The sequence below is a fragment of the Morone saxatilis genome, unplaced genomic scaffold (genome assembly GCF_004916995.1).
Source record: "Morone saxatilis isolate NCDOM2014 unplaced genomic scaffold, NCSU_SB_2.0 Contig10, whole genome shotgun sequence".
Lineage (NCBI taxonomy): Eukaryota > Metazoa > Chordata > Actinopteri > Moronidae > Morone > Morone saxatilis.
The window spans coordinates 8,977,292-8,999,988 of record NW_023339652.1 but is presented as its reverse complement, the minus strand read 5'-3'; the positions used below and the strand labels follow the sequence as shown (position 1 = coordinate 8,999,988).

Here is a 22,697-nt window from a genome sequence, read left to right as displayed (position 1 = left end):
ACACACTCTCTCTCTCTCTCTGTCACACACACACACACAGAGAACATCAGTATGTTTTAGTAATGGATCTGTTAAGCAGAAAAGGAAAAGAGCAAGGGAGTAAGAGAGAGAAGAGAGTCCAAGACCAAGGGAATGAAGGACACACACATAAACAGACACAAACACACACACACGCACACACACAACCAACCAAAACCGGAGAGAATGTGCGCTGCAGGAGGGACACACACACAAACCCACAGAGATAAAGGTCATCAACAGAGCACAGACATTGTAATCAAAGGAACAGATTAATTGATATAATGGAGTCCGGTGGCCCTGGCAGAGGGAAAATGATAGAGGGATAAAGAGGGATGAGAGGGAGGACGGGAAAAGGATAAGACGAAAGGCAGAGGTTATGAAAGAGGATGAATTGATTTTTAATAATGTTATGAGTTGGAAACCCTTTTCATTTCATCCAAGCGTGGCTATCAATAATAGAGCGAGTGAGATCAAATGGTTGTGCGTGAGTGTGCATGAGAGTATGTGGGTTTCTCATTCTTTCACGTGTTTGTTTATTTGTGTGTGTGTGTTTGAGTACAGAGACAAAAAGAGAGGTAGAGGTGGGAGGTGTGGAGAGGAAAACAAGGAGTTAGGGATGGTCTATGTGTGTTTTTAAGAATGTGTGAGCACTAAGTCTTAATTTAAAATTCACACCTACTTTTAAAAGATAATTATGCTTTATTAAAGCTTGAGTATTATTTTTGTAGTTTTGAGCATCATTCCTGTTGGTAATAATACATTCAATTTTCACTTAGTGACTGCCCTCTATGAGAAGGTTGTCACAGTGTATGCTGATGCACCCTATTGTACACTACATTAATACAGCAAGGTGAAAACCACTGAGGGTCTGAAAAAACAAGATTTTCATGTGGTATTAAATGACTCTTTCATTTCTGAGATCTGAAGACAAGAGGACCTCGCTTTCAGTAGGTGCAAGAAACATGAGCAGTCAGATATCATAAAGGTTCAGCCAAACTTATTTAAAAAAAACAAACAAAGGCCAATGGTCAAATTAACAATAACTGTCTGCTGTGAACATTTGTCACAGTTTACAAACCAGGTATTACCTCCAGAGTGTCTTAAATAATCTCACCTGAACTGCATTACACTTTGGTAGAGTGCATGGAGTGGATTATGTAACCAGAGACATATTGTACAGTTTTTCAGTTCAGTCTTTCAAACCTGTCCTTGAAAGACAATATCTTTGCATTGCATTCAACCGGAGCTCTTTCTGTTTAACTCTTAAATGCCTGCACAAACTATCTAGATTCTAGAACTATCTTTTCTTAGTTGTTTTTAGACGTGTGTTTTGGGATTTGGGGGGCATTTTCCTGTGTAAACATTTCAAACTTTCCACTTGTGTGTGTGTGTGTGTGTGTGTGAGTGTGTGTGTTGACATTGGCAAAAGTAACTGATTCACAAAATCTGTATTTTAGTAATTATGTGTCTAGTTTGAAGTTGAAGTTTAAAAGTGTGCGCATTTTGTGTTTGATCTGTCTGTGGACAACAAGATTATTGTTTATCTGAACACATGTCAAAGTCTTATCATGTTTCTTTCTTTATTGTCCTTCTCTTTTCTGCTTTCTTGTACACACACACAAAATCATACCAACACAAACATGTACAGAGATTACAGCTTTCCCACTTAGAAATGTCACTTGTGTTCTCTTTCTATCCCTCGCAAACACATAATTATAGTTTTTATCGACAAATGTCAAACATTCATCAGTAAGACCGAATGGAGAAAGAGGCAGTTAAGGACATATTTTTCTATAGTCCTTTTTGTCCTTGTTTCTACCACATCTTCCTTGTCTCTCATTCTTTCAATACTCGTTAATATGTGACTATTTGACCCTGTGAAAAACTTAAACTCATTTTCATCTTAACCATTATTGTTTCCAAAAGTCTCTGCATCTGTCGACAATACGCCTCACATTGTAATCTGCATCTTGTTTCACTTGCACTTATTCAAGCCCTTAAAAGAAAAACAACTTAAAGATGACAACATTAAAAGCTCAATACTGAGAAGAATGCTGCATGATTATGGAATGCAAACATGACAATAATGGAAAGAGAACACAAGTGACATTTCTAAGTGGGAAAGCTGTAATCTCTGTACATGTTTGTGTTGGTATGATTTTGTGTGTGTGTACAAGAAAGCAGAAAAGAGAAGGACAATAAAGAAAGAAACATGATAAGACTTCTGGGATGATTTAAAGGAAATTGCAATTTTACTGCTGTGATGTGCTGCTGATGAATGAATATTACAGGTTTCAGCACATTCTCTTGTCTATGCATTGTTCCTTCTGTTCATTTCTTGTAATTAATTTTGCTTAATAAGGAGACGCAATAGTGTTTGTCAAATAAAAAATGTCTTTGGCAGTCTAACTCCCAAGTGTTCCTTGTGTGATTGGTAAATAAACATTTTACTCAATTCCTTAAATAACTGTGCAGAAGGGAAAATGCATACAGACACCAAAACATTGATCTCAGTAAGTAAAGCTGCCTGGGTATGGCATCAGATTTATGTCATATGTCACAAGCGTGTTAAAACATGCTCACAAGCAAATTATATGATTTCACACATGCAGGTATTAACTGCTACCCGTATGATACAAATCCTCACACACAACCGAGAGTTGTACAGGTAGCTTCAAGCGAGAAACAAGCCAGTGCCTCCCTTGGCTTCCTCTCGCAAATTGTCAAAAGTGAGGTCAATGTGAGCGAGCAGAAGTCAACTTCGAGAACAAAGTAATGCCTGTGAGAGCGTGTATACCCTCCAGCGCTCGCCAAGCAGAATCTCTTGTCCATGGTGGCTGCTTTGTACGGTTACTTTTTAGTTGTATACACACAGGTGCCATTCTTTACCTCTCCCTATGTTTTATTATTCCAGTACAACTCTTGGTTGTTGAATTTGTGCATGAGGACTCAGTATATTGTGTGAGTAGCAATTAATATCTGCACGTGTGAAATAATTGCTCATGACATATGACATAAATCTGACGCCATACCTGAATTGCATAGATTTTTAATGAAATGCAATGGAAATTCTCTTGTATGAGTATGCAGAAAATTAAACTGCAGAAAGGTTAATTGTCCTGTTATCCTCTTATTATTACTCTTTTATTTGGTTGGTTGAGTCTGGCACAAACAGATATATTACACAATCTAGTGTAGTCAAATTAAGTATTATAACAGGCAATTAATTAACTGAGTGGTCATTCAATAAGCTCTATACAGTATCTCTATATCTATCTAACATAAGTAGATAGAGAAAGTAAATCAAAGTTTTTGTTCTAATACTCAGAACTGAAGATTTTTCTACAGCTGTAACTGAATGGACAAGGACATCCTTTATCTGACTAATATCTCCCATTCCACGTATTATTATTATATTATTTTTTCAAGACAGAAATTGAAACTCCACAAACACAAGAGCAGAGTAACCTTTCAACTCAAATCCCAAAATGATTGTTTGTTTGTGTTTCCCAAAAGCAACAGTGCTATGTTCAACAAAGCCTCAGCAGATCCTCTGACTTTCTGATGGTGAGTGTTCAATAAACTGATGTTGCCAGGCAACAAATACTGATCCAGCCATTAAAAAGGAGTTCTGGCAAATTCTGGTCGACTCCTCAGAGAGAAAAAAAAAGTTCAGCGACAGTTGACTATAATGATCAGTTTTAACTGAAATCCTTGACGTAAACACAGACATACTTACACAATGACGTGTGGAGGCTATTGATCCACCAGCAAAACATACAACCATAGAACAAAATGTGCACACAAAGAACCATTTAAACTTACAGACTTAAATATATTGGCATACACAAGAAAACACAGACACACACACACACTCTCAGGAAAGTACGCACAGATGTACACAAACACACAGACCCAAATGAATGCCCATATACATGCACACACAAGTTAGGACACCCAAAGGACCTTAACTCATGTTACTATTACAACTGATAAATAATTAAATATGACCTTTGACCTTAAAGTTTGCAAAGTCCAGTTACACTTGTTTTTTTGTGACAACTTTGAGAGAGCCACAAGAATACAGACACACACACACACACACCTCTGTGCTGCTAACCTCAGAGGAGTCGCCAGAGGCTGCACTGACATCACGTTACCAAAGCAACAGGCAGAGGGCTGGGATTGGATGAAAAGCAGGATGACTCAACCTCCCTCCCTCATCCTCATCCTCCTCCCCTCTCTCTCATCACCCCCCGTTAATCTATTTCTCTCTCACTCTTTAGAAGTGTCTCTCACTTTCTCATGCGCAACTTTTTGAACGTCAAGGATGCAGACCGTCAGGCACACGCACGGGCAGAGCCACATGACACTTACCAATTAGAAGAATGGAAATGGTGGCACGTGTCGGATTGGACTAACTTGAATTATACACAGGACATGCACTCACACAAACACACACAAACTGAATGTGTGCAAAATAATCTGACAAGCAGGTACTGTATTCCCTCTGCAGCAAGTATCAAGCACTACATTTTCAGCTGTGTTGATGGGTTTGTTTAAATGTGAAACCCACTGACACAGCTAAAAGATAGACGGAGGATTATGTCACCACCGTTTGGCAGGTCGAAGGTGACAGAACAGAGGTGATCTGAGAGTGTTAAATGCCTAGCCTGTTCATTTAAAATGAAAATAAATGCTGTTGACACTGGGTAAATGTGTGCACGGATCTTCTAAGTCAGCAGAGCCTACCTTAAGTTAACCTAGTTTCACAGCCTTCTTGAGCAGGCCTGTTGGAGGCACGCTCACTAAATCATTCATAGTGGAGAGACAGGGAGAAACATGTTCCTGTGTGTGTGTGTGTGTGTGTGTGTGTGTTAAAGAAAGGGTGAATGCAAACCGCTATGCTCTTTCTTCTTTCTGTTCTGAATGTTTACATGCCAGTTGGTGCTCATAACAGGGCTATTTCGTCACACATCAAAAAGGAATTAAAGTGGCAACATTTTGAGGCACTAATTTGGTGTGAAATTCAATTACCTACTCAATCTTTTATAATGTGAAAGAAGATCAACATGGTACTGGGTGTGTGTTTTTCTGTGTGTGATCACCCCCTTTCATTACCTCACTAATCCAATTTTCTTATGGCAGAACATATGACGTATCTGAATTTAAAGGAGTAGTTCAAATTGTTTGTACTGACAAGATGGCACCGAATATGAACTGTAATTTTTACATTTCTGTTTGTGGTTAAACAAACTACATGCAACATGTAAGTTAAACTTTCAATAATTAATTGTTTAGCCACTTGAGGGAAGCAAAACAAGTTTTTAACACCCCATAAAGTTCATATGGTGAATGTTTTGCAAAATTACAGACTTGTGCAATGATCACTCTCCTTTAAGCTCTGCTTTGCTCTCCTCACCAACTCCTGAGGGAAACATTTGGCCCTTTAGCTCCTAAATGCTCCACTATGTTCACCAACTCAGTTGCTAACTTGTCATTTGGTGCTGCAGGTAGTGTACAGTGTTCTTTTAAGCTTTTTTTATAGCTGAAAACAGCTGGTGAAAGCTGTACGAGTGAACACCATGAGTATAGAAATATTGATATTGTAGCTTTTAAGGAGCTTGAGAGGTATTTTTTTTCCCTTTGGACAAAGCCAGGATTTCTATTTCCCTCTACCTCCAGCCTTTGTGCTAAGCTTCCATCTTGTTCTTTTACTTCCATGTTTCCTCCCTCGACTTCCTTCTCTCCACTCTTTTTGTCTCTCTCTCTCTGAAATGACAGATGGTGCTCGCTCATCTCTCCCCTATTTATCTCTCAATTACCCTTCTCTTTTTTTACTTGATTCTTGTTTTGATCTCTTGTCGATTGTCACTCTCCCTGTATTTTTTCATCGTACTTTTGTTCTGTGTTTCTTTTACCCCGTCTCTACCTTCCACTTTGTTTTCCATCCCTCACTCTCGACTCCTGTCTGACCCACACCACTCACTCTCTCACTCTCTCTCTCTCTTCCTCTCCTCTAGGAAATCCCTCTCTACCATCTGTCTGGCTGTGATGAATTCAGAGCCTTTCAGAACAAATCAACTTGGCCAAATTAATGAGACTCTCCAAGGGGATAAACTTTGTGCGAGTGTGTGTGTGAGAGAGTGTTTGTGTGTGAGAGTGAGCGTGTGCCTAAAATGCTTCATAATCCGTAGTCTGTACCACTTAATTTATCCTGCAGTGACAGATAGCGGGTTACAGGGAAATTCAGCAGACAAGGCTGGCTGCACACACTGAGTTTCTTAAACCATTAATGGTCAGCACCCAAGATGGGCCTGTTTTTGGTCGTCCTCACATATTAACTGCTGTTTTTAACAATGAGGGCGAGACACTATGTTCACTTTCAGCTACATTTTCCAAAAAAGATGCAAGGCAACTGCAAATGATTTCAGTGACCAATTTCATGACTAAATGTTTGTAGGTATGCATCATAACCCATGTTCAGACTATACAGGGCCACCTGGTCTGTCTACTAGCCAGAAGCATCAGTGCTGTTGGAAAAGCAACATATCTCTTTATATGTTTAGTGTTTGCTGATAGGAAGATATTAAGCTGCACTAAGGAAATATGGTGTTTCAAAAAGAGGCATACTTATTTCCCTAATAGAAGGCTTATAATTAAACAGCTGTCATTTTTACTTGTTCAGTAACACCATAATTAAACAGTTAGTATTAATTAATTTGTACAAAACAGCATATTTTTGAGACAAATTAAATTAGTGTATTAATCATTGGATGTTAACATAAACAATATATATATAGTTATTGTGTCCACAGTGTGATATTGCTGGTAAACTGTTGATTATATTTAGTAAGTATTGCATATAAATACAGTACCAAAAGATTCTGTATAGCTAATCACAATGTATCATGTGTATGTAGTAGCCATCTTATAGACATTTTAAACATCAAGTTCAGTTTTATTTGTCATGAGGAGTTCTATTCAGCCTGTGACAACAGCTTTGTAATATCTTCTGTGGCTTCTGTCTCTAAAGACACATTGCCTGTAGTACAATGAGGTACTTATTTTAATCATATTTTAATCATGCTGTGGGCATGTTGTGGCAGACGTGTCATGCCCTATCTGTTTTTCAACTGTATAATATATACTATAAAAGAACCAAAAGGCAAAAGAAATTGGAATACAATACTCTATTCAATAAAAGGCTGTCTGGAAAAAATGTGTTTCAAGCCATGAATTAAAACATGATTGATTTCTAATGGAGCAATCCTCATTGACCGTATTGACCGAAGAGTCATAAAACTGTCTGGTCAATATGAGTGTGATTCACGGATGATAGAAAACGGTGATATATGAGAACAGAGACACCAATGACTCCTTGGATGGAACCATAGACACAATCTCTCTTTCCCTGTGTGTGTGTGTGTGCGTGTGTGTGTGTATGTTAAGATGGATAGTGCCTTGAAGTCACTTGCTCCTTGCAGGAACTAGTGGTTGTAGCACTAAACGTGCCTGCCCAGACCTGGTGTTAATACAAAGACTAGAGCCAATTCATCTTCACTGACACTCACCCAATAGCACAGTAAATTACAGAGGGAGGGAGCGGGTGAGGGTGTTAAAAGATAGGGTGAGAAAGAGAGCGATAGAGATGAAGAAAGAGAGAGAACTGGTAGAGGAGAAAGAGAGAAGGAAGAGAAACGTTGGAGGAGAGAAGGAAGGGGAGAGACTATACACATCCATATAGTTCACACAGCAACTTATAATGAATGTAACAGAATGGGTTTAAATTCATATATCATCAATATTAGAGGCAATGAACAGGAGTGCAGGGATTTAATCATGCCTCCTAGATAATAAATACACCAATATTCTAGTAGCAAGGGAATTAATAACTCTGATAGAGAAATGCTGGGTAAGACTATAGTAGCCAGGCAGAAAGATTAAAAAATACATTTTCTTGCTCCAGACCACAGCCAGTAATCATTTTTCATAAGACGTATTTCCTGCATCATTGATGGAACAGAACCGGCCATAAAAGTCGCCTTGGCAGGAGGTGCTGGCACTAACAATGGATCCTCATGCCAGAAGGCCTCTTTGCCAGACACATAAACAGCCCGAAAAAAGTGGACACATCCCTTGGAGGACCAAATAAATCAAGCTCACCTCGAATTCTTATCTGGTGTTAAAACCCTCTTCCCTCTCAATCAGTTAGCACAGTCTCATAGGAGCTGCCTGAGGATACTGGGCCACAGTCTATACACCGTTGTTTATAGAATTAAATAACTTTTATAAACTAATTTTTTTCTGACAGTGCTTACATCATTTTTAACATCTTATGCTGGATATACTTTGACATTTTTGGTTGCAGCAATGCTAAACTAATTTTCCCAAATGCTAAGGCTCTCTAGCTTTGCTCACTACAAGGGGCGCACAATGCAACGAAGAGACAAAGTGGAGCAAGTCTAGTAAAGACTGTTAGTGATTTACGTAATTCAGTCTAACATGAAAGGCAGTGTCAAATATTCTTCTTTTGAGAAGAAGTGAGAGTGAGAATATGATGATCAAGAAGGGCTTGGGTGCAAGAAACCTTTTTTGTCCTTTTCATCTACATGGATTGCTATCAGGTTACATCACAGACAGCTGTCATTTCATCTGCTGCACACTGAAAGGTCATCGAAAAATAAAGTCAAAGTTGAAAGGGGGAGAATTTTGAGTGCAGCGACGGGACATAAAATCCAAATGCTTGCCGTCTTGATTCTCTCCATCTCACACAGGTGCAAAGAAATCATTTATCACGTGTTTATTTTTTATTTAAGAACGAGCCAGAAATGACCGCGTATGACAGATTACACATGACAGCAGCAACACAACAAAACTTGAAGTATTAGTTTGAACTGAATACATTTTGGTTATCAACAGTACAGGCCTTTAAGCTTTTTTCTGTATTTGAAGTGTCCTTGAGCCTGGCACTAAATTCTCTGCAGCTGAAAGGTTGCGTCATAGTGGCTAAACCTGGTTACTGACCCCTGCACTCCGAAGCGGAGGGGTCAGGACTAATTAGAGGACTAATTACCCCTTTGGGATAACACAAAACCCAAACACACACAGAGCCCTTAACTTTGCTTTTATAAAAGCAGATCTCTTTGTACGACAAAATGTCCTTCGACGTTAATAGACAACAACAAAAAAGTTTTGTGTGCAGCATATTGTATGTTCACTGCTATTCCAGTCATTCTAGCCAATCATCTTTCATAACTACCATTGATGAGTCTGTCCTATATACCCAGCACTGGCAGCAGCTACTGGCAGCTAAAACACATTTCTGTTTGCCAGGAAGTACATTGAAGACCAGTGAAGCCAGCACAGCGCCCACATTTGGACTCATGTTCTGGTTGTATTTATGTGTATGTGTTGGGCAGCTGACCAGTCTAGTGTTTTAATTGGCCTGTGTAAAACCATGAAGCTGGCGACAGACAGTGATGTGTGCAAACTCAGGAAGATGTACAGGTACGTGCTGCTCACTAGTAAATAGAAGGGCTGTATGACAGGGCCTGAAATCCATTTTATGACATATTGTTACAGTTGTATTGGTAATTAACTTTTAATATATGAATGTATGATATTCCCTATCTTACACTGGTAACACTTGCTTATTTATCCATCCTGAATACATTACAATTAGAGCAGATAGAGATTCAGGACTCTGGGCTGCACTGTAGGTTGATTGATTGGTTGAACTGAAACTGAAAATTTAACATATGAGTACATTTGTGTCAGAATCAACATCTTACACAGCTGATATGGTGAACTTGCTAGCAAACTGTTCTACTGTACTTTGTTTTGGTCTCAACCAAGGCGTAAGGGAAATGTATGTTTGTTGTTGGACAGGTAATGTACAGTGGGTATATCAGAGCTTTCTTGCAGAGTGCTTTTACCAGATGTTTAATTTTGGCTTAAACTCATGGAATTAATATTAATTAGCAACAACCGGAATGACCTGCTGCCGGCGACGTCTGTCATTTTAACCTATGAAATGAGAAGCTGCTACGTTTGATTGCTTGTTGCTAATAAGAAAGAGAGAGGAGAGATGACAGATTTGACAATAGATTTGTAAGCGTTGGAGATTAGTCCATCCGTGTACTTTGCCAATTTTGGGTGTCAAAACTCAGAGTCACTCGCGCAGGTGCAGCCAAATTTTTCACATTCACACAATCTCATATGCAGTGAAATGGTGCGTTGTAGAGCCAAATGACTCACATGGTCATTAACAGCACAATGTGTGTGTGTGTGTGTGTGTGTGTCAACTATGATTCAGTCCATGTAAGAAAGCAGCCAAGTAATTATATGCTGTATGCAAACAAACACACAATCCCCCCTACCAGTTACCCTCCACACCCCTTTACTCCCCCACCCTCCCTCTGTCTGTCTCAGAAATTATCACTGGTGTCTTCCAAAAGAAGCATTTTTGCTGTCTCACAATGACTTCCACTAACGAACGCACACACCAACTTGGAGGAAATTGCATTGACTTCTATTTATTTCTTGAGGAACCCCAAATATTTTGGACCTAAAGTGTAATGTTTTACCTTTTAGGAACCAGCTTTTTGTGAGAAAAGTACACACACTCTAAAACATGTGTGCACGTACAGCCACTCACACACACACACACACAAACAGACCCACACACACAAAGCCAGCCGTTACGAGAGCTGCCACAGGGAATAGAATGAAAATGAAAGCTGAGTGAAGGAGACATGAGGAGGAAAAAAAAAAAATAGGGAGGAGAAAAGCCCATGTGGCAAAGGGAGATTCTCATCTTCACTGAAATCAGCTGATCCCTCCCTCTCTTCCTCCCTCCCTCCACTGCTACGGCTTTCTTTCTCGCATCTCTCTTTCTGTCTCCCCCTTCCATCTCCCTCCATACCTCCCTGTCCTCTGACTCCCTCTTTCTCTTACTCCCTCCTACCTTTATCTTTTTTCATCCAACCTCTTCTCTATTTATCTCGCCACCTCTCTCTCTTTCTCTCTCTCTCACACTCTCTCTCTCTCTACTTTCTCCTTGCCCTCCCCTCCCTCCTACTCGCTCTTATTCTCTCTATCTCTCTCGGCTTTCACTCTTTCGTGTTATCGCTCTCTGTATTCCACCTCCCTCATCCTCTCTCTGTCACAGTGGGAGAGCTGCAGGCAGACAGAGGCAGCATACACTAATGTTACTATATTTGACAGGACACACACACACACACACACACACAAACACACACACATATTCTCCTGCCACATGCACGACTGCACACACATACGGAAAAGAAGAAGGGGAGGTGGGGGCACAAACACACACACACAACGGAAAGACAGCCCTCAAGTGTACATGTGTGTAAATACTACACACAGCGCACACACCACAACACACACACACAACTCCGACCGTGCTGAGTGCAGGGAAAAATTCCCCCAACAAAACATAGCAAACACACAGAAGGGCTGCCATGACGCCAGCTACTAACGCTGTTGTCGCTCTTTTTCTCTCCTCTCTCCTCTCTCTCTTCCTCTCTCTCACACCCACACACACACACTCTGTCTCTCCCCTTTTCACACACACTCACTCCTCTCAGACACACGGCAGCGCACAAGCCAGCGAGCAGGACGGCGCTGGACGTTTCATTCATATAGGGAACAGATCCGAAGGAAAGGATTAACTATCTCCATCCCTCTACCCTCTACGGACCTTATCCTCTCTTCCCTCCTCTTGTGTCTCTAAGCCTCTCTTCACCTCATTTTTTTTTTCTACAATCCCTCCTTTTTTTCTACACAATCCCTCCTTTTTTTCACAATTCATTGGTGGGTTGAAGGGGAAGCTGGGGGGGATTGTCTCTATACAGAAAGGAGGATTATTCTCATATTAATCATTTGACCAGGATCTTGAATGTATGGATTTCTTTAACTGAAGAGGTGACTATTTTTCTTCAATGTTTTGACCTGTGAGAGATTTTTAATTTTTGTCTTTATTTTTTTATTTATTTTTTTTTTCTGGGGGGAATATTTTTTTGGGGGGGAATGGCTGATGGCAGAAAGCTATAAGGCTGGTGCTGTCTGAGATATTTGGTCAAAAGGTAAGTCTGTTTGTTATGTTAGTTCTCCTCTCCTCACTCACACATACACTTCATTTTAACCTAACTGCTCCTCATTTTACGACTTAAATTAAACATGTACTATGTCACACAAAGTAGACTGCAGACGGAGACAGACCTGGCTTTTTTTCCCACAAACAAATTGGTATTTTTGATGGGGCCAAAGGTGCATACTGTGAGGAGGTGAATGCTGAAAATGTCAGCCCTTAACCTGTTTCCTGGATACACACAACACACACATTCACTGGAATTTTTGGGCTGTGGTTTTGGGGCAAATATGTAGAGGTGGCCAGTAAGAGAAAGTGAGACCATCAGTGTATGGGCGTATGATTCAAGTAAGGTTCCTTTTGACAGTATTCCTTGATTTTCTTTTTGTTATTTATATTTTACAGCTAAGCACGAAAGACGCACGTAGACAAAGACGGGCAGCAGTAAACCATTGAAGTGTAAAACCTTAAAATAAACAATATGCTGTAAAGATACGTATGGCTTTAATGTTTGAAAAGAACAACATACCCTGCAGGACATAAACAGTAAATGACATGATATTAGGGAAGAGTTCTTTTTTTTCTTCCACAAGCCGATTGATTTGAAGTCTTATGGTAACTGTCTGCTTGTTTAGATCTAACCTAGCTAAGGTTAGCATGGCTAATGCAAACATACCAGATGTACCACACACACCGATGTAGTAAAATAGTATGATGTATTTAGCTATGGTAGCCCATGTATTCCAGCAAAGGCTGCTCACCCAGCAAAACTGGCCAAAAAAGTTTGTATACATACCCAAGCATGTGCTTTTATGTTTTTGTCTGAATGACTGACCATACAAATAATATCCTATAAACAGCCATTTTGTTATGTACAATAAAAGTTAAAAAATTGGGAGTCTCAAAAAGCCCAGGAACTGTTTTACATCCATTGATTTTGTAATGGACTTAAGGTATAAAGGTAAGGTATAAAAGTGTCTCTAAACCCCCATGTGATCTGCAGGTCTGACTGACTAATCACAGTGCTACAGTATCTCTGGGGGCTGGATCTTTGCTAACCTAATGACAATATACTGGATGTCTTCTGTTTCATCTCCACTTTCATTACAATACAATTAACTTAATAGACAGACTCATTTGTATGAATATACAGAGCAGTGATATTTTGTTTATTTGGCTGCCTTCTTGTCTTACTTGCATCTTTCTCTGACCTTCACAGTATCTTATGTAATTTTAATCAATCTGAAACCCTTCATAGGTTCTATTACTTGGTGTCCTGTTGATCCTCAGTCTAATGCCCACTGTCCAGTGTGTTGCTGTTTTTACCTGCTGTAAAACTCTATGTAGACTCTAACCTTGTTTTAAAAAGGTGTGATAGGAGACTTGCAAGAGCTGCACTGTGATTATACGATAATGCAGTGGGTGTGAAGCACTCTACCCTAATGTCCTCAAGGCTCTTGTGCCTCTCTACGTTAGCTACGTATTAATGGGAATTGTCTAAATGTCCTCTAAGTAATGCAGATGCACTGTAACATAAACCTGGAGAAAACAATAATTATCACCAACTAGCTTATATGATTAGTGCTGTAGTTTGACATGTCTATTAAAAACATGGCAACCTTTGAGACCAGTCTGACTCCTGATGCAAAACTGCTCATCAAATCATTTCCAACATACGTGAACAATATGGTGATATTTGGGTTGGTGTTCAAAAAAGTGTGGCAGACTATAAAGCTCTGTACATTTACATTTTGCTAAACAACACAACAATAGTAATTTAAAATACGCATGATAACATTTTATACAAAAATTGCCATTTCCCACTGATGGAAGAACCGACCACCTCTAAACCTTTAGCATGTTTTTAATCTTGTTTATCCAGAGCTTATTGAGTCTGATCCTAAATCCTAATATTTTCTTTCAGCTCTCATAGCAGTATGTGCCTTGTATGTGACATATGTGGCATGTGTGTTTTTGGACACATGCACTCTTACAACGTGTGTGTGTGTTCACGTACAGTGTATCTGCATACCTACATGCATGTGTAATTATATAACTGTACATATTTTTGCACCATGTGCCTGTCAACACCTATGTGGCTCTATTTGTCAAGCTCTCGGCAAGTGTTTAGGTGTCTGTGTGTGTGTGTTTGTGTGTATGTTTAAGTGTGTTGTGTTGCCCCAATCTCTCCCCTCTCCTATGTAAGAAAGCCATTAAAAATTGATTTAGGGGAGCTTGGCTGCCTATCACTGCCTTTGTTACACACATCCAAACACACACACATACAACCACAACCGCAGTCAACCCTTTCAGTTATTAGGACTTTTTTTAATATCTTTTCCCTCTCTATTGTATAATGTGGTTTGTTTGGACAAATAATCTGACATGGATAGATCCCTTAAACAAGGCTTGGATCAAACACCGGCCAACTGCCAAATGCTAATGTGTGTGTGTAAAGAGGGAGTAAAGGGTAGAGCTGAAGGTGAATAATTTGGCTGTGTGTTTACAGCTGTGATGTCACTCATTCTCGGGCCACACACTCACATTCAAATGCTCATACCATCGCGTGCACACACACACACACCCCCACACACACACACGCACACACACACACACACACACACAGACACCTGCCCCTTTACACATGGATAAACGTTCCTCTTGTGTGCAGGTGAATTTCAATTTGGTGGCAAATTGGACAGAATTCCAGCCATATTGATTAAAAACTAAAAGTCAAACTAAAGTGGACATGTCACAAGAATGATAAAAAATACTAACTTCATGATTGTTTTCTTTTAACCTAATTTTAAGAAAATGGTCTCTTACAGTCCCTGTAACATCCGACATCATGCATCATCAGTTTACGTTTACAACACTGCTACCTAGCGTTCGGGGGGTTTAACCACAAAAACTGATAGTGTTTTTGAGAATCAATACAATATAACAAGATTAAATATTGCGATACAATATATTTAGATATTTTCAACCCCAACCCTAATAATCAACATATACCTACAGTAGTCATGTTTGTTTACATTATACAGCACAATAAAGAATACAATACAAAATATACATTAGCCAGCATGAATAAAAGTAACAACATTACTGACACTTTATTCATCTCGCTTCTTCTTTATCAGCAATCTCTACTGGCATCATAAACAAGCAAGCAGGGAAAACACAAGCAGGCCAAGTTGACCAACCACAGTGGGTGGTCTCTAGCCCCCAGGGTATGTAGTTAAATTTTAGCGGAAACGCACGTCGGGCTCTGCACGAAGACCCTGCAACACCCCAGGGAGAATAAATCCGGCTTAAGCGTGGACAGGAAACACCGGAATAAACAGAAGGAAAAAAATAGGATGGAAAGAAGAGAGGAGAGAGAAGAGAAGCAGAAGAGGGGAGGTGTTACTTGATTCCCCAACATGCAGGCCACTTTGGCGCCCAAGTATTTACACGTGTGGGCGAATGTGTGTATGGGTGCATGTGTGGATTTTGGCTGCCCCTGTGTGCAGGTCAAATTGGTAAAAAAAGCTTTCTGAGAATAGCCTGACAGACAGGCTTGCCACCACACCACCTATTTAACATGATGGGAACTGATGGGCGAAACAGTAACATGTGGCTGCAGAGGTGACCTTCTGCTACAGCTCCAATACATCACTTACACGACAACTCCATCACGATTATGCACATCATTACATTGGGGCACATTTCACCATGTGTACTGATAAATTATATTCTTTTCTTGTACATTTTTGCTTGCTTCAGTGTTATTGCCTTCCTTTCTCTTTTTTTTTGCAATCAAGTTTTTATTTTTCAATACTGGTTAGGATTTAAAGAAAATTCTCAGCTTTTAATAACGGATACTAATCCACGAGTTATTTCAACATTACAATATATTGAGCATTAAAGTTTCGTCAACTGCACAACAAGCTTGTTTGTCCCACCGTCTCAGTATTATATATATTTATATATATTATAAATTATATATATGCACCTTAAATGGTAAGAAATGTAAGAAATTAAATACCATCAGTCAATAATACAAGGAACAGAGCACCACAAACAACACAATGTAGACATATTTTTATTACTGGCCATGAACATTTGTGTCACGTCAGCTGACGTAACTTCTCTAGCAACCCTGACAGGGTATTAATTGGTATTTCCCTTCACATCATTGATTTGAGCTATGGAAAGTTCAAGAGAGATGATGTCTGCTACTGAGAGGATCCACTGGGAGATCTGAGGAGGTTTCCACCTTTATACTAACAGTTTTTTGTGGCTGTCAGACCTAAAAATAGAAGTCTTTGGTTTGGTGACATTAATTAATTAGTGCCTTTTTCTTTTTCATTTCCTCCCATTGCCCATTGCAAAAATTGTATAGAAAACAATGAGAAGCAAGCAATCAACAATGAGATGTGAATGACAGCCCAACAAAAAACAACAAAATCAGTATTTGACTATAAAGCTATTATGCTCTATATATAACGACTGAGTGATTTTACTTGCTGCTAGTAAACGAACACACTGCTTCCCGGCCAAACAGTTTTCCTCCCCAAAATAAATCAAAATAAACAAACACAAAGCCATGAATCATTTGACAAATGGCCAACATGCAAACCAAGGCAACACTTACAGTCCCAAAGCTGAAACAGGAATTACAGATTGATTTAACACAGCTTGAAATTGCAGCAGAAATATTCAATTTAAAACTACGACACAGAAAAAGAAAACAATCTGACCGTGTTCTACAGTGTATGAGTAAATATGATAAACAGTATGGAAAGAAAAAAAATCTGCAAAAATGTCAAATAAATCATTAATAATAAATAACTTACAATAAACAATGCATTTGAAGCCGTGAAAGGAATCTCCCCAAATTCCTTGAGCTCCTTGCATTTCTCTTGTGTGCTTCAGAATTTTTCAAATGAAGCTCATGTGCTCATTTAAAAAGAACAACTGAAATTTCCCAGTAGAGCCCAGCTAATGTGACTTTAATCACATGCAGGAAATCCATCTGCCGAATATCCTTGGTACATGCCCGTGTTCCTTTGTCAAGGAGCGAAAAGAGACAGAGGGGGAGAGACAGAATGAGAGAGATGGTAAGGAGAGGAAGGAATAATGAATATTGAAAGATGAAGGTCATGAAGAAAGAAAAGATTGGAAGATAGAATAGGAGATGTTGGAGAGGAGAAGAGGAAGTGGGGAGGCACAACATGCAGAGGGAATATAAAGAAAGAGGGGCAAGAGCTGTTAGATTGAAGTGTTTTATATTTCAGTGTCTGGCAGGTACTAATAGCAATAATGATAACACAAATAGCACCACTGGGGCGCACATACACAACCCCACACGCCAAAACACTCTGGAGGTTGTGGAGGAGAATTTTAATGTCCTCTGTTGCACTTATTCCTACCTCCCTTTCTGGCATTTACTGCCTCGCCTATATTTTCATTTTATCCTTTCGTCACTGTCTCTTTTATACACCTCCTTTCCTTGTCATCTCCCCTGTCTCTTATTTCGCCTCTCCCCCCACTGCCTTCTCCTTCCCCTCTCCTCTCTTGTCCTCTCGCCCAGTTTCCACTAACTCATATATAACCACTTGCTGACACTCTGAGCAGATTGATGAGTGTTACTTTTGGAAGTGACTGCAGTTACAGCGTGTTTGTCTGTTTGACTATATGCACGAAGAGTTGTCTATCTTCATCTAGATCCATCTATCATGTTTTCCTCTCTCCTCCCTTTTCCATGCAGCCGCTTTATCCTCCTACAACTCATTTATGCTACAGGTGCACATTTACATAATCACTGCATCCACAAATGAGCGCTAACACGCGCACAAATGCGCATTCACCCACATTGGACTTTACGGCAAAATAAGCCGTGTACGAAAAAAGCACGCTTACGTTTCTAAGTTTTCCCCACAAACAGCTAACCATTGAACAACAGCCTAATCTGATTAGTGCCATATTTCACACACTGCTGATTGGGTTTTGATGATACTTTGGGAAAAGACGCATCTCACAGCAGCACTCCAGCTTTTTCAAAATTACACTGATTGGCCCAGGGGGTGCGAGTCAACAGCGTGCATCAGTCATGTGGTATTGAGGTTCCAAAGAGCTTTCTCCCATGGTAATTTCCCACTTGTAAAAACCTATTTTCACTGTAATGACTCAACAGTGACAAGAAGACTCATCTTCTAAGCATGTGGGATATGTTTCATTACACTGCTGTAATTGGAGTGGGTCATTCTTTTTCAACTTTTTTATTCAAAGAGAAGTAAAGTCCTATGTCTACATGTCCCCGTAAGACCATCAATCCCACTGATACAAAAACAGCTTTTATGACCCCCATATTAGTACAGAGAACAAAATAACAACATCAATAACAACATCAAAACAGGAGAAAAAACAACATTAAAGCTAATAACTAAAGATTTTTACAATTATACCAAGACTTGTTTCATTTGCACCAAAGTTTTTAATCTTATAAAACTTGTCCAATGGCCTGATACGAATAGTCTTGTATAGCTGATTGATTTCATTGGACATGTTTGTTGATTTTCTGAGGTTGACCATATGAATATCCCGCAGAGATATCCGAGCTGATATAATTTATAGAATCAGTTAGACACCATCATCCCCAAAAACCTCTGAATTTTAGGTACTTGATGTACTCTTGAGGTGACATATTTGTCACTGTTTACTCAGCGGGCAGCGGATTCAGTTTAGCTTTACTGTAGCTGTGTTACCTTTATTTATTCAACAAAGAGTTCAAAGAGTGTCAGCAGCACCTCCTGCAACTTGCTGCCTTGCTCAGGGGTAGCTTGGCAGCATCACCCACACAAACAGACACAGTGTCTCTTCATTATTTTTCCCATTAATTCCTTTCACTCTGTGTTCTGTTTTTGTTCCCTCCACATGTCTCTGTATTTCCTAGTTTATGCCTTTATCCTTCTCTCTCTACCGTTTTTCTCCATTGCTCACTTTCTCTTCCTCCTCTCTCTCACCCTGTGTCATTCCTGCCTTGTCTCTCTCTCCGTGTCAGTCTCTGTGCCAGACAGTAACAGTAGGGGGTCTGTCTGTGGGAAAGGCAAACTGATTGTGTAAACTGCCAAAGACACACATATCTATTATTTATGCCTATGAAATACCAGGGGGCAGCCTGTGATGCGCACATACACACGTGTATGCACACAAGGGAGCAAAGGTGCAAACACATGCATACGCACAGACACAGAAATCCCCTTTAATATATGCAAGGACGTCTCACAAACATGAGCGTGTACACAAACAGGGTCCTGCTGCTTTAGCCTTCCTAGCTGCTGGTGTATACAGGGGTGTGTGTGCATGTGTAAAAGTGCACACTTGTTTGTGTAGCCCTGTGCTATATCAGATTGATGTGATACTGCCTCAGCATTAGGATTTGCAAATGTCTGAAGTTGCAAATAAGAGAGAGATCTCTTTTTCATGCATGCTTTTAATGTTTGATCTTTCTATCTGTGTGTCTTACTCGTCCTTTTTCTCTCTTTCAGGTGTTTTGGTGTAGTTTTTCGCAGTCACCGCCCTAGTGGAGGCTGCAGGCATGGCGGCTTGACGCCCCCATAGCCCCGCCCCTCCGACAGAGGAAGGCTGCAGAGCTTTGTGTCATGCCCCCCCACACCCGCCCCCCTGGGGGCACTGGCTTGCCCCCACCCAGCTCTACCACCCACCACCTGGCCAGACCTGGTGAGTCGACAACATGAAAAGCAAATCGAAAAGATGAGACATATAGTGCTCTCTTCCTACTCAGCTCTGCTCTATCTTACTCCCATCTATTGTACTCCTAACTACACATGAAAGGACGAACACTGTCTGTTTTGACAGCTGCTAATGTTAGCATGCCCAGACACACACACACACACACACACAAAGGATGAGGGCATTGAGCATGCAGTGGCCACGTGCCAAGTCCTCCAGTGAAATGCCACATTACTGTATGTATTAATACAGCCAGCAGTCTGTAGAAACAAAAGCGTGGGGAGGGAATGATGGGGGAGAGAGCTGCAGGTTATTTGTCTGCCTTCCTTTTCTCTTCCTATCGTTTTACCTTTCTTTCCTTTTCTATCTCCTCTTTGCTTTCCTTTTCCCGTGTCCTTTCTTTTTCTCCTTTCCCCAACACATTCTTCTCTTCTCACATGTCTGACTTCCCCTTTCTTCCCCTTTTGTCTCTTCTTCCTTCTTCCTCACATTTCCACTTTTTGTTTCCCTGTCTCTCTTACCCCATAATATTTCTCTCTTTCCCCCTTTTATACCACGGGCACACTCAGTCAAAACAAAAATCCATCAGAAGTCGGGTGGCATAGCAACAGATACGGCAGCTATGTGCATGTGCGCGTGCGTGTGTGTGTGTTGTGGATTAGACAGTGGAGTGGATGGATCCAGCTCTCCGAGAGATTCCAGACACTTCTTCAGCTAATAGGCAAACATGAAAGCTCCTCTCTGCATTCTTTCGCTCTTTTGTTATACATCTACAATGACACAAGCGTACACACATTAACACATTCTGCAATTTGTGCAGGAAAGAAATGTCTAATAAAACAAAACAAAAGAGAGACCATAAAAACGGGGATCTTTGTCTTCCTGTTGGAGAGGTATTGTTGCTCCAGAGGTGTCTAGCAAAATCGCCTCCACAAACTGCTGTGTAACACCGGGGACACTAAATAACAGGGCAACACTATCTGTCAGAACCTCCATACACCCACACAGCACCTCTAAGTCGATAGCTATACCTCCCTCTGGGCCGCTCAGCCTGCCTCCATCTCCATCCCACCACCTCATACCTCTTCCTTTTTCTCTTCACCTGTCCTCTATCTGTTCTTAATCTTTCCATCCATCTCAGCATTATATTCAGTTTAATATAAGTCCATTAGTGTGCTTAATTAAGTCCTATCATTGTAAATATTGCATTAACAATATTGTTAAAGCCTTTTAGGAATATGAATCAAAAATATTCTCCATCAGTCATCAAAAATGTTCTCCTGCAGTCTCAGTGTCTCTTCCATGCAATTACGTTCTTGGCATGAATGTAACACGATATTGCCAAGTGTCTGTCTCTCAGTTCAATTCAGTATTCATTGTTGAAAATATGCATTATCAACATTGCCAAGAATTTTGTAAAAGGTGTTTTGGTGTTTTCTGCATCTCATCCTTGCCTTTTCACTGTTTTTCTGTGTTTTTCTCGTAAAGCTTGGAAGCTCTCTGATCTCTGTTATTACTCCTATAGATCCTTACACACAGTCATAAACACACTCACACATGAACAGACTGAGTCACTGGAAGATGCATATAATACGAGTATAAAGGGGTAGACATCCCATCAAATCAGAGCTAATGAATATATCAGACTCCTACAGTACTGAGAATGACAGAGTTCAAACCATCAAGGAAGTGTTTCCTTCTAATGAAGTTCATTTAGAAATGGACAGACAGAAAGGACACAAAAGATGTGTTTCTATTCAATATCTTGCTAATATTATGTTGCAAAAAATCAAAGGTGTGCTTTCATCAACAGGGCTAAAAGCTTTTTGAGTGAAAACAGGTCAACAAGAAAAATAGAGTCTTTCAAGAAATGTTAATATTCGTCAGTGGCAGCTGGAGTTTGTTGGCCATATTTTCAACTAATGGCTATACAACTATGATGAAAAGTTTTAACCTACATTAGACAGAAAAGTGATATGACATCTCTGAAAGGTTGTGGATGATGCTTTATCAGTGTTTTTGAGTGTTCAAAGCCAATTTCAAGCGGCTGTGACTGAATTTTTGTGCCAATTTAATTCAATTCAATTTCGTAAAAGGCATATATTAGTTTTAGTGGTTTCATAATTGATTGATTGAAAAATTGACATGTTGTCAAGATTATCATTTTAAGTTTTTCCTTCATCCATACAAATTCCAAAAACAAAGGGAGGGAGATGGACTAAAGATACTAAAAATATTAGGACTATAAATTACCATGTGTGAAAAAAGATTTATCAATGGTTTACAAATGCTAAATCACAAATACTAACAACTTTTGGCTTGCCAAGTTGCGAAATCTCCTCTGGATGGTGTTTATTTTGGAAATAATGCAGCTATAATATTGGCCAACCAGTACTTGGAGCTTTTACTATTTTGTATAAGCTATCATATCTGCAGTTAAACATGTTAATAAGTTGATAAATAAAATGGTTTTGGTCCAGATTCACAGCAAGGTAAGAGGTCACAACCTTAGCCTTAACCTAACAATAGCTGTTCTTATAAGGCTTATAACCGATCTATAAGACCAGTCATTAGTAATCCATGTATTTACCATTAACCCATTAGTTAAAACTTACAAAGCCTTTGCAAAGGGGGAATTATTATAAAGTGTCTCCAGAAAATCAGACACTGAAAAGAAAAAAAAGGTGGCATGGTTAAAAGACCTTAAAAGTGACAGAGAACACAAAAGAAAAAGACAATAAGGGCTTAAAAAGAGTGCAAACTAGAGGAGGAGAATATAAAATTTGAGTGACAGAGTGAGACAGAGGAAGCGTGAAAAAAA

The 22,697-nt window shown here is 39.7% G+C and overlaps 1 protein-coding gene across 1 annotated transcript in view; it reads left to right on the top strand.

The window, feature by feature from the left end:
* Positions 1–11,653: 11,653 nt before the first annotated feature.
* Positions 11,654–22,697, top strand: part of lrtm2a (leucine-rich repeats and transmembrane domains 2a) — a 26,215-nt gene continuing 15,171 nt past the window's right edge. The window contains exons 1-2 of the mRNA XM_035679650.1: positions 11,654–12,134; positions 19,672–19,864. Of these exons, the coding sequence (XP_035535543.1) occupies positions 19,786–19,864 (79 nt within the window). The 5' untranslated portion in view covers positions 11,654–12,134; positions 19,672–19,785. The remainder of the gene's footprint in view (positions 12,135–19,671; positions 19,865–22,697) is intronic.